At 46.0% G+C, this 16,540-nt stretch overlaps 1 protein-coding gene across 1 annotated transcript in view; it reads right to left on the bottom strand.

The window, feature by feature from the left end:
- Window positions 1-3,211: 3,211 nt before the first annotated feature.
- SPRTN (SprT-like N-terminal domain) overlaps window positions 3,212-16,540 on the bottom strand; it is a 14,171-nt gene continuing 842 nt past the window's right edge. The window contains exons 3-6 of the mRNA XM_077751669.1: window positions 15,220-15,319; window positions 10,300-10,428; window positions 6,614-6,878; window positions 3,212-5,528 (exon numbers count right to left, since the gene is read on the bottom strand). Of these exons, the coding sequence (XP_077607795.1) occupies window positions 4,786-5,528; window positions 6,614-6,878; window positions 10,300-10,428; window positions 15,220-15,319 (1,237 nt within the window). The 3' untranslated portion in view covers window positions 3,212-4,785. The remainder of the gene's footprint in view (window positions 5,529-6,613; window positions 6,879-10,299; window positions 10,429-15,219; window positions 15,320-16,540) is intronic.

Here is a 16,540-nt window from a genome sequence, read left to right as displayed (position 1 = left end):
GGAGAGCCTCTCCTCAACCATAAGGCAGAAGAAAACCACAAGAACAGCCTGAATCAAATATCCTTACCCAGGGCATTGCAGAAATCAAAATGAACACTGGCACTTGAAACTGGCACTGACTTGAAGATGTCAGAACAAAAACGGAACAAAAAGAATACCTTCAGCAAGCTGTAAAAAAATGATGATTGAAGGGTGAACAAGGAAGAATAGATTCAACTGAAAGTACAGGGAAGGGCACTGAAGAAAAGCAGGAAAGCAGCCAGGGGTACGTAGCAGAGGTTACACAGAGAAAGCAGAAGGGACACTTGTGTGTGTGCACTGTGTGCGCGCACTGTGGTGTGCTCACACAGTGATGCGCGATATCCAGCAACGAGAATGGACGATCTGCCAACATACAACCTCCCTTTGGACATCTAACCTTAACCCTAACCCATGGAGGTAACTGGATCTCTGCGATTAGAACGCAACTGAAGTGTGGGTGGGTCTGTCTTCATAAATGCGTTCCTGGGAACCATTTATACCTGTGTAGGTGCACACATTTATATACGGAGTTAAATTTTTTAAGATCTAAGTAACGTCTCCATCCAACATGGGACTCGAACTCATATCCCTGAGATCAAGAGCTCTACCGACTGAGCCAGCCAGGCGCTCCTCTTCTTATTTTAAATGTATACCAACACCTTCAAAGAATCCTGTGAGGAATCTTGTGAAAACAATAAAACAAATGCCCTCCCCATTTCTTTCATATCGATGCAGATCTTCATGTATTTAGTTTGTAAGGAATATTTAGCTTGTAAGCAATGCTTCTAGCCTGGAATGATTTGTGTCTTTTAAGAGTATTCTAGCTTGAAAATACACAAACTTTGAATCTTTAGAGAAGTATGGAGAAGAGTCCGTGTTCCTGAGGGAATTATTGAAAACACATAAAAATGGAACTTGAGAAACATCTCGCCATTTCATCCACGTAACACCGAGAATCTGAGCGGCTGCTCTTTATTCTTTTGGACCTCTGATGTAGGAGCTCGTGGCAATATTTGTGTCCCAGGAAGCTTCCAGACTAAGCTAGACAATACAGAGCAGTGCGCTAGGTGTCAGACAGACCCAAAGGGAGAGCACTATAATTTCAGAAATAGTAGGAAAGTACAGGTCTTGCCTTGTCTGGAAGGCTTCCTGTTCTGAATTATCACCCAGTTTGGCCCCATGTGTGGGTTACTGGTGTCTTTCTAGCAGAAGACTGTTGTGTTAGTGTTCAGTGAAAGGTGGACTGGAAACAAGGTTGGGGAGGTGAGGGAGCCCCGCGTATCAGCCCTAGTTTGTTTGAACAAGCACACTTCTTGGCCTGCTCTTCCCCCCTCGCAGGAGTGGTGATCGTAACCCGTCCTTTCCTTTCTATGAATCGGGACTGGCAGTTACGCCAGCTGCTGACTTCACCTTCAGTTTTTCAGAGATCCTGAACTTCCCCGAGAGCGCCCCCTGGTGCTCAGTAAACGGGAGGGTAAATCTTTGGGCAAGTTAATTCCAGGGCGGAGGCAAGTTTCTGTGCTACCAGATACAATGCCGTGAGCCTGAGTAATGATGTGGCTCCAGAGTCACTTAAGAAAGAGCAAGTCTTTTGCTCTTCGCTTCAAAGACCGGTGATGATCAAGTGTGACACGTAACAACATTCTGGGGGAATGTTAGAAAAAATAAAAGTGGGGATCTCCATGTGGCATACTTTTCTGTTAATTTTAACCCCCTGGGCAATTTAGTCTGCAATGATAACCATGTCAGAGTTTCACTTCGCTAGTCAACAACAACTACAACAAACTGCTAAAAACGCAAGACAGAGAATAACAGGAAACCACTGCTCTTTGATAAGAATTAACAAACTACAGAGAGCGCTGGGCTTTGTTCTCTCAACAGCCCGAGAGAGGGAGGTCCCGCACGTGTCCGTGCTGCCCGGTCCCAGGGAGGTAGCAAGTCTGTGGGAAGATGGAGCAGCTGTTTCACTTTGACACAAGTTTATTTAAAAATCCTACGGACTCGGAGAACATAGTCTCAGTGCTGCAGGACCAGAGCACAGCATGAGATGTTCTTTGTGTTTTCCACTTAGATACACACTTATGGTCTAAAAAGCAAGACAGAACTTTCCAGATTTAAAGTTCGGTTTGCTAGATAATGAGGAGCCCTGGCTTTAAGAACACACTAAATTTTCATAAAGTCTACTCCCCTTCCCTGCCAACCCATGTCCCCTGAGTGAAGGGTGACCGCAGGTAAAGGTGGACCCAGAATTAGCCCCTGGTATTAGGGTAGAACGTTTGCTTTTTTTTTTTTTTAAAGGATAGAAGACAAAACCAAGAGAACAGAAAGCTTTCTTTGATATAAATGACCCAGAGTTGGGGGTAATGCAATTCTACAGTAAAAGTTTTCTCAAAAGTTCTATCACGGATTGAAGGCTATTTGATTCCAAATTTAAAATTACCTTCCCTTCTCTTGCCAGCCACCAGTTTTCCGTCATCCCTTAAAACTGACCAACTCCTGATTTTACCAGCTGGCTCTTTCTCGGCCCATCCATCCTCTCTCTGTTGGGGCCACTGCCCTTCCTCCGCCCATTTACGTTGCCCCCAGAGAACCCATCCGGATGCTTCCCAAACGTTCTGGACTCTCTGGCTTACTCATCTTTCCAACCCCACCCACACCTGAATCAAAAGACGGCTGTTCTCAGGGACCACACAAAAGGGAGAACGTGACAGACAGGGTCTCCACCCCCAACACGATTTACTATTCTCTCTGCCCTCTTACCCCCTCATCCTACTCGGTGAACCGCTTGCTCTTCCCAGGCCTTTCCTGTGCCCCGTGGGCTCCGCTGGGCCCTTCCCACCCTGGCCCTTCCCCCTCCCTTCTTACAGGCTAGCCTGACCTGCCCTAGAAGACCCCGCCCTGCCCCAATGTGGTCTCATCCAGCAAGCATCCCCACTGCACGGAGCAGAACCCAGTGCAGAGCACTTCCTGTGTTCAAACCAATCCACTCCCGTCTCCCTCCCCGGCCAGCTCACTCCCAGCCAGGCTGTAACATCTGAGGACACGAGGTCTCTTTTTACCTCACTGCCCAGAACCCTGTACAGTTCTGAATCAACAAATGTTTACTGCACATACTTTGCTAAATTGAGCAAAAATGATCCTATGTGAAAGTATATAATGGCATATACTCAACATAATACGCATATTTAAGTCCTTTATCCATACATATTTATTAAATACTATTTTTTAACTTCACACTTAAGAAATTTCAAAGCTTGTCAGCACTTCACCAGACAAGCTAAAATAAAAAGGAAGGGCAGTAGTGTTCAGACCGACGGACGCCTGAAACGCTTACACACTGCTGGTCCGGGGGTCCCCTGGCAGCATTTCGTAAAGCGAGACGTACATCCACAGTGCAGCTCCAATCCTGGGGACCATACGTGCCCGACAGAAATGAGGAGGCGCAGTGTCCTGAGAGCCAGCCAGCCCCGCACAGGCCAGAACGAGCCGGAACTGTCGCACCTGTGGCATCGGGATGGAGGAACGACGCTGGCTGATCCGTAAAAGCACCGCAGAGCAGTGAACTTAAGACATGCAGCCGCAGCAGCAAGGAGGACAGTGCTTTTATATGAAGTTCAAAACCAAGCTCACCAGACCTGTGGTGACGGAGATGAAGACAGCGTCCGCTTCGGAGGTGGTGGGTATGGGCTCCGGGCGCTGCGCCCGTGAGGACGCCTCCTGCAGGAACTGCGATGCTCTCTGCCTGGATCTGGGCGGCAGCCACCCAGCGGCGCCCTGGGGAGGCTCGCGCGGCTGCACGCCTGGATCTGGCACCCTGGAACACGCAGGTCATGTTGCAACATAGTTGAGAAAAGGAAAAGCTTGTGACCTAAGCTCTTGGGAATATACCAGAGCCAGAGGTGCAGCCCCAGACAGAAGGTCAACAGACCCAAGTACCTTAGTCTCTTTGCCGGAACATGGAAAGGAATGTTTCTAAAAAGAATTATACTTTTCAAAAGGCACAGACGGTATTCGTTTTTATTATAGTGCTTACAGCTCTGGCTTAAGGTTCATAAAACGTTTCCAGGTAACGTGCTATGTGCAGTGAACGAGGTAGCTCTGGGATGGCACATGCTGCAGCCACGTAGCCCCGGATCTACTCACTCGGCTACATTTTGAGAAACCGCTCAACTCCGGCCTACAAAATGCAGTTGCTCCTTGTGACTAGAGAATGTCTGCAAGAGGCTGATTTTACCGTAGTCCTTATGGGCCTGAACCTAAAATCCGCCTTTTAGTGATGACAAAAATAAAATTTTTTAAGATATAGAAAATTTATTTCCTGTTAAGATTAAAACAAAAATGAAAACAGACCTCTGAGTACCCTGAAACAACGAGTACGCTTTGTACTCCAGGTCGTACTGACATTGCGAAATGAACACCAGTTCCGGGACTGAGTTTTCATATTACTGCAGAAGTACTCAGTGTAGCCAAATACCTCGCAGGATTCCTCACGGAGTACTCTGAAGAAGGTATGCAAATAAAAAGATTAACAGCAAGAACACCTACAAATTCCCCAAGTAAACGTGCAGAATAAAACCGGGGCTACAGTATACACAGGAGTGAACGCAGCACCTTTGAGCATAAAATACTTCTCGTTATAATCTCATATGGGTATATATAAAATAGAACTAGATCCTAACCGACAAACCTTACAAACTTCCTGAGGGGCTGGCAATAAGCTAGTGAGGTGACACAGCCACGCGGTGTGTGACACCCGCCTGGTTTTCAGAGACTTCGCCCATGTTTGACACTGATGCTGTCACCTTCAAGGCACCGGTCCAAGTGCTCGTTAATCTGAGACTCCAGGACTTCTTTCTGACAGACAGGACAGCTGACGGCTGGGCTGCTGGAGCTCTGAGCTGCGGCCGGACAACGTGAACTCCACGCAGGATCGTTTGCGCCACTTTGTACTTTCTCTTTCTTGAAAAAATGGTCAAGAACAGACCTGTCTTCGAGCCTGGCCCGTTTACTGGGCGATCTCTCTTCAGGCCCACTCCCGTCCGGGGGTGCGGTCACAGAGGTTGATTCTGGGGCTTTTAAAGAATTTCTCAGGGATATCTTAGAGGAGGTGACCCTTCTGTGAGAACCGGAAGGGATGGGGGTTTGGAGGAGGTCACTGACTGTCCCGCTTTTTGCTGGCGATCCACTCACACTTCTGAAGGCTTTCTGGTTGACAGCTGATACTCTAGGAAAGTAGTTGCTTACAACATTTTGGTGACCGGCAGTAAGAACAGGGGAGACTAGAGAAGTTTTTCTGCTCAGACCATTCTGTTCGGATTTCACCTCAGTTTTAGAATTAGGTCTCAGAGCCTTTGCCGACTGGTCTTGACTGAAAAGATCTTGGGTTTTACTGACGGCGTGTGAAGCGACAAATCTCCCGGGTGAGGGTGAATTGCTCGTGTCTCCCAGGACGTACCCTTTCCCACTGAAAGGGATTAACGGTTGGGTCTCACCTCTGGTGGGCTGATCTGCAAAAGAAGCAAAGGTTTTCTTGACGCAAAACCAACACAGTAACAGATGTCAAGCTAACGGACAGTTTGTTCACAATGAAGAAATAAGGTGTTACTCTGTAACTTTGGTCCGCATGCTAACTACCTATTCATCGGGAGGACCATCTGCAGCAGCTAGGGGGTCTCCGGTGGGGCAAAGGCCAAAACAACATCCTCTCCTATTTAGCTTAGGAGTTTTATCAGCCAAAGACCACCTGCAAAGGAACTTTTACCTTGAAAATCACTTAGCATTCATTCCTGAGGTTCAGTCCCACAGGGAAAAGTCTGCGCCCACACTATCTTTCCTCCTGGTTGCACAGAATGAGGGCATATCATCTCTCTGTGTACGTTCTCTAGCTCTTCCGCTCACTCACCGTTTCAGATTTGGGAAGAGGAGCTTATTACGTTCCTGGATGCAATCGACAACTTCCCAAGGGAAGAAGCATTAAAGTTAGTGACCTGGCTCCCTCTTCAAAAGGCAGTAACTCTGAACTTCATAGGAAACGGATAAATCCTGAAGATGGAGTACCGGCACATACATGTCATATCCTTTTCCCACTCTCCCCATGAAAACACATCCATCCACAGCAGAAGTCACTGGGACAGAACCCAACTGATAGGAAGGGGCGGGGTCAGGACTGATTCCGGGCATTGTTATCTGAATTACTGTTTTTATTTTGACAATCTTTCTGCCTTCTGTTTCCCAGTGACTCAGTGAGTCCAGACCGGGAAAGGGGCTTCAGAGTCTAATAAGGTCCGTGCAAACCATTTCTACCTTAGCTCCCTGCATAGAGCGCAGCGGGAGTCAGACTGGGAAAGGGACTCTTGAGCCTCTAACGTGGTCAGTGAAACTACTTCTACCCTAACCGTCCTCCATACAGAGCAGCACACATTTTTCTACCACCGTTTCAGAAAAAAATGGGACTGTTTGAAGTCCACACTTGCAAACGTCTACACAGAAACAATCCTTAGCTCATCCTAACGCCGCTTCTCTCGAGGCCGGCGCCGGCTTTCTGCACCGTCCGCTGCAGTCCCGTCAGAGGCAGAAGGACAGACAGAGGTACCTTTCTTTCCCGCCGCTGCCGGCTGCCTTCCTGGCCTGGCCTTGCCCTTGCCTTTGCGGGCGTAGTTCTCCGGCTCCTTGATCTTCACGTAGGTGCCGCCACACGTCTGCTGGTGCTCGGCCCACCAGTAGTCGTGAGCGGACGGCGCCCGGTTGGTGGCGCGTTTGACGTAGCCATAGTAGGGCTTCCTGTGCCGACACGGCCCGTCACAGCGCCACCAGTGTCGCCGGTACTCGTCCACCTCGTCGTGGAACGTGTGGTACACCTGCGCAGACAGAAGGCGTCGGCGTGAGGGGCACAGGTTAATGGTTTCAAGAAAATATATGGGTTTCAACTTTCTTTCGGTTTCAACTCTGCAGCTTCTGAGAGCGCTCTGCAGTGACATGGGGGCGGGGGGGCAAAGGATGTAGCTTCTGTTGGAAGGTTCGTGTTAATGGAAGAGCAGCAGTTCGTACTCCAGGACTGTGTGAGGGGTGGGGCTCCTGGGTGGCTCAGGAGGCTGAGCGTCCAACTCTGGTTCACAGTTCCTGGGTTCGAGCCCTGCATCGGGCTCTGTGCTGACAGCTCAGAGCCTGGAGCCTGCTTCGGATTCGGTGTCTCCCTCTCTCTCTGACCCTCCCCTGCTCACGCTGTCTCTCTCTCTCTCAAATAAGTAAACATTAAAAAAATTTTTTTTTAAAAGAAAAACATGAGATTGGAAGACAAAAGAAAATATTTTTTGACTCGCAAAAAGCTCTATCAAATGCTAGAAGCATTAGAAGCCAAACTGTAAAATGAGCAAAGATGTGGCTAAAGACAGAACTGTATACAGTGTCATGAGGAGGAGGAACCGCTGCCACTGCCCAACCGAAACGTTCCCCCAGAGGTGACAGCCACGGGGTCCTGGACCAGCTGCTGCAAATGCTCCCACCCCATCTCACCACACCGTTGCAGCTCTTCGCTGGGGTGTCTGTAAGGAGCCTCCCGGGGCAGCATTTTATCTGGTTACGGCAAAGGCTCCCAGGATTCAGACGCTTTCATCTTTGTGCCCCTGGTGGCTGAGGTAGGCTCTGGCCCAGTAAGGATGCTCAGTAAGTACCTGAGTCAGTACTGAGTGCGTACTGAGTACTGAGTACAGACCTGAGCGAAAAGCTTCACTCGTCAACTCAAAAAGATTTTCTGTGAATGTACTTTTCAATCCTTACACAGGATCCTCTTCACCTTCTAGATGGAACCTTACTCAGAATCTAAGCAGAGGACAGAGCAAAGAGGTCTCAAAGGAAAGTCAGCCCTCCCACCTCAGTGGTGGATAATCCGGGGTGCCTGGGGGGGGCTCAGTCAGTTGAGTGTCTGACTTCAGCTCAGGTCATGATCTCACAGTTCAGGAATTCGAGCCCCACACCGGTCTCTGTGCCGACAGCTTGGAGCCTGAAGCCTGCTTCAGGATTCTGTGTCTTCCTCTCTCTCTGCTCTGTCTCTCTCAAAAATAAACTTAAACAAAAAAACAACAAAAAACCTAGAAAGTGTCTTTAAAATAAATAAATAATAAACACTGATAATCCTATATAACTCTTGAGTACCTTTTCCACCTCTCAGTGGAACGTGACTAGATAAGGAGCATCTGTACAGGAGATTCTTTTTTTATTTTAATTTTAATTTTTAAGTAATCTCCACACTCAACGTGGGGCTCGAACTCACAACTCCGAGATCAAGAGTCGCACACTCTACCGACTGAGTCAGCCAGGTACCCTGATGAGATTTTTCTTAACCAAGAGATTGAACTTTCTAATAAATTCCCTTGAGGGAATGTGAAACCTTCCGTAACTCTACACATAGTTTTCTAGCGCCTCTCCAATGTGAGCAAAGATCTTGTATGGCTTGGCAAGCATGCCAGTAACGCACAGTATTCGAGGCACAGAAGAAACTCGAGGGCAGAGGTTTAGGGGCAAAGCCATCTGAACACCCTGCCCTTTCTATGATGTCAAAAATGCTTCTTCACTTCACTCGCTGGCCAAAAACATCAGGGAATTGGATCTGTTTTGCTTCCAAGTCCTGTAAGTTCCCCTCCAGCACGGGGGTGGGACTTCTCGAAGGTCGCCGCCACTAAAATAAAATTGTGAAACTGGATGCCCTGTGGAGTTTGTTATAACAGGATGTAACCTGTAAAAGCAAGGGGTGTCCCCTCGATAAAACCTCTCCTAAATGAAAACACACAGATGGCCAAGATAAAAGAATAGAAGCTCTCCTTCCAAGTGAACAAGAGGAAGTATACCAGGACTTCGCTTAAAGCCGAAACACCAGTGAGGAAACTAAAAGCCTTCTGTTCTAGCAACTCCATACTTCTTTTGCTAATCTGGGTTTGATGGGACTGATTTTTAATGCAAGCCACTTTCTTGATGTTGAAGGAACTCTATTCGATAACGAAAAGAGCTCTCGAGGGAATGAAAACCAAGAGCTGGGAAAAATACACAGAAGGTGAGCACTTCCATGTTCCACCACGCTGGCCTTCACCGCCCTTCAAAGGCAGGAAATAACCAAACACACCAAAGAATTTAATCTCTGTAGGAACTACAATTCTATTTGGTTCAATCCAATTCAGGATTTGTTAAGGCCCTGCTGGAGCGCTGCATTACACACCTTAGACGGAGGTCTACAGAGAAGGAAGAGCCACCCCGAGCTCAGAGGTCTGAGAGCAGGATAAAATAGTGTAAAAGGTACAAGAGCTGCTGAGGACGTTCAAAGGAGGGAGAAGTCTAGCCCACTGCGAAGAGAAGAGCATCTGACGGAAAACAGAGGAAATGGCATATTTTAGGGAGAGGATGTAGGGGGAGAGGCACAGGGGGTGGAAAGTTCACTTAGAAACCAGGCAGTATGGGGGCGCCTGGGTGGCTCAGTGAGTCAAGCGTCAAGTCATGACTTCAGCTCAAGTCATGATCTCACAGTTTGTGGGTTTGAGCCCCACATCCGGCTCTGTGCTGACAGCTCAGAGCCTGGAGCCTGCTTCAGATTCTGTCTCTCTCTCTCTGCCCATCCCCCACTCATGCTTTGTCTGTCTCTTTCAAAAATAAATTAAAAAAAAAATTTTTTTTAAAAATCCAAAAAACTACTAACAAGACAGTACAGTCACTTGATAAAATGAATCAGTGATCAAAACAACTGGTATTTAACCCATGCTCAAACCAGGCTCCGTTGTTTTGTATTTTCTCCTCTGACCCTCTCAAGGACCCCGCAGAGGAGCACTGTGCTGCCGGGGAGCACCCGGGGGGGGTGGGGGGCTGCGGAGAAGTTAAGGAGGAGGCCTCACAGCGAACCATCCTGGGAGCCTGCATCTCAACCCAAGCAGTCAGGACTTGCCCGCGCTTTTGGCCCCAGGCTCCACTTCCTACAATATTATGCAGAAAGAGGAATCAAGGAAGACTTCCAGGGAGAGTAACGGACACAGGAAACAGCACTGGAAACGGCAGGGCACAGAAGGAGCGGAGGAGGAGACTATAACCTGGAAAACTAAGTTAACCGAGAGACAACTGTCATCACCCAGAGGCACACACAAGCCAGCCAGCTTCTCTCCGCCTGTCTTACCACCCACTCTGGAAAACCCTCAAAGACAGTACTCGTTTCCACCCACCTCGCTGTCTAGTTTTACTGAAGCCCCAGGAAGTACAGAATAACTGACTACTAAAAATATAAATGCCGGTGGCTCCACACACCGTTATGTTGGCTCCAGTGAGGCGATTGATGCGATGCATATGTTTGCAGAACTCTGGGCCGTGCCCCTCCCGGTCCTTGTCGTTATTCGTGACGAATAGATACGCGTGGATCATTTCGTGCAAGAGGGTCTGAAACAGAAAACAAGCAAATTCATTTGTTAGGGCACTTCCGAAAAGAGAAATGCATTTTTAAAAATGTTTTATTTATATCTGAGAGAGAGAGAGAGAGAGAGAGAGAGAGAGACGGCACGAGCAGGGGAGGATCAGAGAAAGAGGGAGACACAGAATCAGAAGCAGCTCCTGGCTCTGAGCTGTCAGCACAGAGCCCGACGCAGGGCTGGAACCCACGAACCGTGAGATCATGACCTGAGCGGAAGTTGGACGCCTAACCGACTGAGCCACCCAGGCACCCCGAGAAATGCCATTTTCTTACTCTACCTGGGGACTAAACTTCCCTTGGATCACAGGCTCCTTTCAGAAACTGACAAAAGTCGGGGCGCCTGGGTGGCTTAGTCGGTTGAGCGTCCGACTTTCGCTTAGGTCATGATCTCGCAGTTCGTGGGTTCAAGCCCCGCGTCGGGCTCTGTGCTGACTGCCAGCTCGGAGCCTGGAGCCTGTTTCAGTCTGTGACTCCCTCTCTCTCTGACCCTCCCCTGCTCACGCTGTCTCTCTGTCTCTCCTAGAAATAAATAAAACATTAAAAAAAAAAAAAACTGACAAAAGTCATGAAGCATCTTACTAGAAAAATTACGTACACATACATTCACAAAACTTAGTGTGTTATAGCTGAACCTCTGCAGATCCCAGGTCAAGGATCCCTTGTGCCAGGAAAGTCTTTCCACTCTCACTCAAAATCAAAAGGAAAGATCAATGAGCTCAATTACATAAGAACTTTAAAATTCTGCATGGCGTGAAAGCGGCGTGAGTGAAAAGACAAATCAGAACAGTGTTGTGCAACGCCTCTCACGGGGTCTTTATTCTTCAAATATAAAGAGCTACTGGGGGCGCCTGGGTGGCTCAGTCGGTTGGGTGCCGGACTTCGGCTCAGGTCATAATCTCACAGTTCATGGGTTCGAGCCCCCAGTCAGGCTCTGTGCTGGCAACTAGCTTGGAGCCTGGAACCTGCTTCAGATTCTGTGTCTCCCTCTCTCTCTGATCCTCCCCTGCTCACGCTGTCTCTCTCTCTCAGAAATAAGTAAAACATTTAAAAAAAAAAAAAAAAGAGCTACTGAAGTCAACAGGAAAATGACCAATAATCCGAGTTTTAAGTGGGCAAAGATTAGACAGTTCACAGAAAAATGTAAATGACCCATAAACATGAAAAAAATGTTCAACTTCATTTATAAAAATAATGACAAATTCATGTATGCCACTTCTCTCTTATCCAGATGAGTAAACTCCCGAAGTTTGACCCCATTAGTAAAGCCAAGGGAAGCAAACATTGCCAGCTGTCTCTGGCGGGAGGTGCAAAATGGTATAAACCCCCACAGAGGAGAATTCGGAAGCACCTCACAAAAGTGACAAAGGCATTTATCCTTTGACCCAGCAATACCTAGACTGACGTGAAAGATCACAGGTACAAGGTGCTTTCACTGTGGCACTGTTTATAGTAGCAAAAGGCTTGGAAGTAAGTGCTCAGCAATAGGGGCCCGGCTGAATGAACTATGGAAAATTGGAAAATCTGTCTCGTGAAATTCTATACGGGGTTAAAAAAAAAAAAATGAAAAAGATCTCTATGAAATCATTTGGAGAAACCTGCAGAGTATAGTTTTAATGAAAAAGGCAAAGTGCAGAAGAGAGTACACGATACTGTGTGTTAAGAAGCAGGTTATGCGATCAGGAGAGGGAGTAAGAATCAACATAAATATTTGCAAAACAACAACGAAAGAGAAAAGAAACTAGTGATAACAATTATCCTATAGTAACTGGAGAGTTCTGGATACAGGGATGGGGTAGGCATTTCTGTGTGTCCAGCTTCCCATAGTTTGGGGGTTTCTGACTATGAAAAATTCTAAAACACACAAACAAACAATAAAACCTACCGCTCTGGTGAATAGCATCTGAAGGTAAATGCTGTGACTGGCCCAGACTTCAACTGAGGTTGTACTTAGAGAAATTACATAAATCTCTGAGTTAAAGCAACACCGTCACCACACTCCTGCTCATCCCCACACCACGGAGGCAGACGCACAGGTGCAGGATTAAAAGTTTATTAATTAAATTAAAAGTGCAGTATTTAAAGCTGCTGTTTAAATATAATATTATAAAAAACATTATAATTAATTAATTAATTAAAAGTGAAATATTAAAGCTGCTGTTTCGTAATTTGTCCTATAAAATATGGAGCCATTTTTTAAAAAGTGGAAGTCATAAAGGTCTTCGAGAACAAACCCTGTTCATAATTTTTGTAACGGGAATTCCCGCCAGAAGTAGTAGATTGCCATTAATGATAAATAGATTTTATCAAATCATGCTGAACGGAAAAATGGGTGTGTCGGGCACTGTACCTTGGTCATTATGAAAACACCCCTTTCAAAATGATCAACACTCTCTCTGAAAATGAACTTAATCTTTTCAAGTAAATGCCACTCCACTGGGACTCAAATTCAAAGGGCATTCTACATTTCCATTTTTTCCCAACATTCTTAAGTAATGATCAATAACCATTCTTAGAAAGGAGAAATAAATTTAGATTCCTAATCTGGGGTTCAGCTGAAACATCTTGAAGATGGCACATGGCACCACACTGAACATTTCTATTTTTATGTATCTTCCATTTTCCACATTTAGGCTAGATTCAAGGCTCTACTCAACATGGTCCCTAAACACCTCTCTTTCCCACTGGGTTCTCCACCTGGCCAAAGGCAGCTGCTTTTGGTCCTCAACACGCCCTGAGATTCATGCCCCACTTTTGCTCACAGCATCCTATTCCTTCTACCAAGAGTAATTTTCCTGTACCATCTCTACTTGTCAGAATCCAACCTGTCCTGTAAGGCTCAGCTCCATGTTTTCAGTACCAGTAGTAGCAGTCACACAGCGGTAGTGATAAGCCCAAGCACAGGGGACAGGACAAGAACTTTAGGGCCAGGGCCCCCAGAGTCTAACACAAGGGTTTGTTACTTATTATGCACAAGACCTTGGACAAGTTACAACCTGCTGCTCATCCCTAAAATGGGCATATCCTAACCTTGCAGGGCGATGGTAAAGGTACAAACTGGATTAACTATTAACCAGATGAACACTAGTCCAAAATCTGGCACACAATACGTGCTCAATAAAGAGTGAGAGGTGGTGTTAGGTAGTAATAAAATACACGCGCATGAAGCTTTTCTTCTTTGTCCTTAACCAAAGTCTTCTCCTTTTCTGAATCCTATTCATTATAATACAGGTCGCTACTTTATATACAGACCAGAGCCACACTGTTCCTCAGTGGTCCTTCTTACCCTGATCTGATATTTTAACTTTCTGCTCACTTGACAGCATTACCACACATTTCCCATTCTCTTCTCGCCCATTACCTTTAAAAAACAAATTGTTTGTGTGTTTACTTAATCATTTACACAATAAATATTCATTAAGCAACTACCATTCTAAGTAGGGTTCCTCAGAAGGTTGATTTGGTTACTTATGTTCAATTTTTTTGGTTTTAGGTCTACAATTTTTTTTTCTGCTTATTCACTGAGTTGCCAAAGAGATAACGCCGGCACCTATGATTGTGGGTTGACTTGTTTCTTTTTTCACTTCTACTAATTTATGCTTCATGTAGTTTAAAGCTGTATTATTACTGTTAGAATCATTATGTGTTTCTATTTAACAGATTATTTTACCATTATAAAATGTGAACCGGTTTTCCTAGTAAAACTTCTTCTCTTAAAATCTTTAGTTTGATACAACAGCTTTCTGTTAGGGTTTTGGATGATATACTTTTTCCTGACCTTTCACATTTAACCTATCTGTATCTTTACTTTAAGCCACCTCTTTTAATCTAGTTGTCACTCAAGTGCTTAGTCCGTTTACATTTAATATAATTACTAATAATCATCTTTGCGCCTACCTTTCTTTTTGGAGGGCTTTGTTCCTTTATTCCTTCCTTTCTTTTTTGTTAATCAAGTATTCCCGTTGTACCATTTTACATTTAGTAGCCATTTGCTTTTTTTAGTTGCAGTAAAAAACATAGAACACGACATTTAACATCTTAACTATTTTTAAGTGTACAGCTCAGGAGTGTTAAGTATATTCAGTGTTCTGAAACCCATTACATTTTATTACCCTTTAAAACAGCGTCTTTTGTGTTTCCAAGCATATTCTAATATATTTCCCATCCAACCTCTACCACTCTATCTTCTTTGGAGCCTACATTTCAAATTATACAATTAGGGCAAGACAGGTCATACTGGGTATATCTTGGGGAAGTTTCAGGAATCTTCTGAACTCAAACTAACCATAATCCGGGAGCTCCTACAGCTCCATTTTGCTAGTGAAGTGCACCCTCACTCCAGCTGGCTGGTTTTACCAGCTCGGCTAGATCTTCTGGAAGGGCAGCGTCCTGGTGGCTGAACAGAGGACAATCAAAATTTGTGTGCCTCAATAGGGAGATACAGGTCCTAATTTCTTCTCTGCTTCTAAGTATGTAACTTAAACGAGTTTACTTACGCTTTCTGAACCTTAATTTCCTGAGGACCACACACATTGTACATAAACAAGGTTGTTAAGATCAACCCTGGTATTATACCTGAAAGCCTTCAACTGTGAAGAACTACACAAATATAAGGTAATCATTACTAATGGCCCTGCAATTAAAGTCTGCCATAAGGAAAACAATATTTTTTTTCGCATGTAGAGGTTAATTCACATCAGTCTAAATCGATATAAGCATGTTTTAAATGATTGAGGTAAGAATCAAGTTTATGCAAAGAATACCTCTACAAGGTCCTTTCTTGGTCTCAGCTTTAAAAGGGGTTCACTGAGGCGAATGGAGCACATGCCACCCCTCCCTTCATAGCTGCATATACCGGCACACCTGGAAAACAACGGCCACAAAAGCATTACATACCAAGGATACACAAACGAGAAACAGAAATGAGAGAGAAAATCAGTTCATGCTACTTCGCACGAGGACAGACACCCTCTTTGTTAGGAGATGTCTGCATCTCACCCTAGGGAGACGGATGTGTGAAAGGTAGTGACATCCATCACCCTAGCCAGGCAGTGACCGTCCCTCAGCTCTGCCAGGCTGCAAGGGCCTGAAGAAGAGAATCCTCTTCTGCAGCTCCCAGACTCCTCCCTACAAACTATAATCAGTCTGTGGTAATTACAGCCAGATCTCCGTGTCTCCAGAAACTGTAACAGAAGTCCACGTGAAGGAAGAGTTGTTCTAGATCATTACCTGTTTTCTATCACTTCAAAGACAAGCACCATAAGACACAATCCCATCTTACCCGTGTTAACTCCATTCCTGTGCAGGAACAGATTATTTCAAATCGGGATTTCTCGACTTGGTAGGAAAGGGATCCTGTGAGAGGCATCCCCGAAGACCCCTTGGGTCCAGAAGTATGGAAACGGTCAACCCTGTCCCCCTTCTAACACCTGAGCTCATGACTAAGTGGTGGTATCTTAAGGAGCATTGAAGAGGGCAAGCCCCATCCTTGGGAGGCCTCGCTGTGTCCTCAGCCTTCTTTCTTAGGGGCCGACTAGCCTCTTCCTCCTGAGACAAATCAGGAATGTGTTAATTTACTTTTAAGTGAGGGGAGATTCGAGAAATATCCTTTCAGGACCCCTAGGTGGCTCTTGCTTTCAGCTCAGGCCATNGGGCAAAAGCTGAGTGTGTAGAATCCCTGCTTGGGATTCTCTCTCCCTCTCCCCCTACTCTCCCCTGCTCGGCTCACTGTCCCTCAAAACAACAACAACAAAACAAAGATATATCCTTTTCTCTCACTGTGTCCTTTGTTTTTTAAGTTTGTTTCAGGAGAGAGACAGAATCAGGTGCGCAAACACGGGGCGGGGAGAATCCGAAGCAGGCTCCATGCTGTCAGCCCAATGGAGGGAGGGGGGCTCGAACTCACCAACCGAGAGATGACCTGAGCCAAAATCAAGAGTCAGACACCGAGCCGACTGAGCCACCTAGGCCTCCCTCACTGTGTCCTTTATAAATCAAACTGCTGGCGGGACGGGCCGCACAGCGTTCTCCAAGTTGCTTCAGCAGGAGAGAGAGAGGCACTAAGAGGAGCTGCTGGTCCCAAAC

The sequence above is a fragment of the Crocuta crocuta genome, unplaced genomic scaffold (genome assembly GCF_008692635.1).
Source record: "Crocuta crocuta isolate KB4526 unplaced genomic scaffold, BGI_CrCroc_1.0 scaffold59, whole genome shotgun sequence".
NCBI lineage: Eukaryota > Metazoa > Chordata > Mammalia > Carnivora > Hyaenidae > Crocuta > Crocuta crocuta.
The sequence above is the reverse complement of the archived record's forward strand: the minus strand, read 5'-3'. Positions and strand labels throughout refer to the sequence as shown.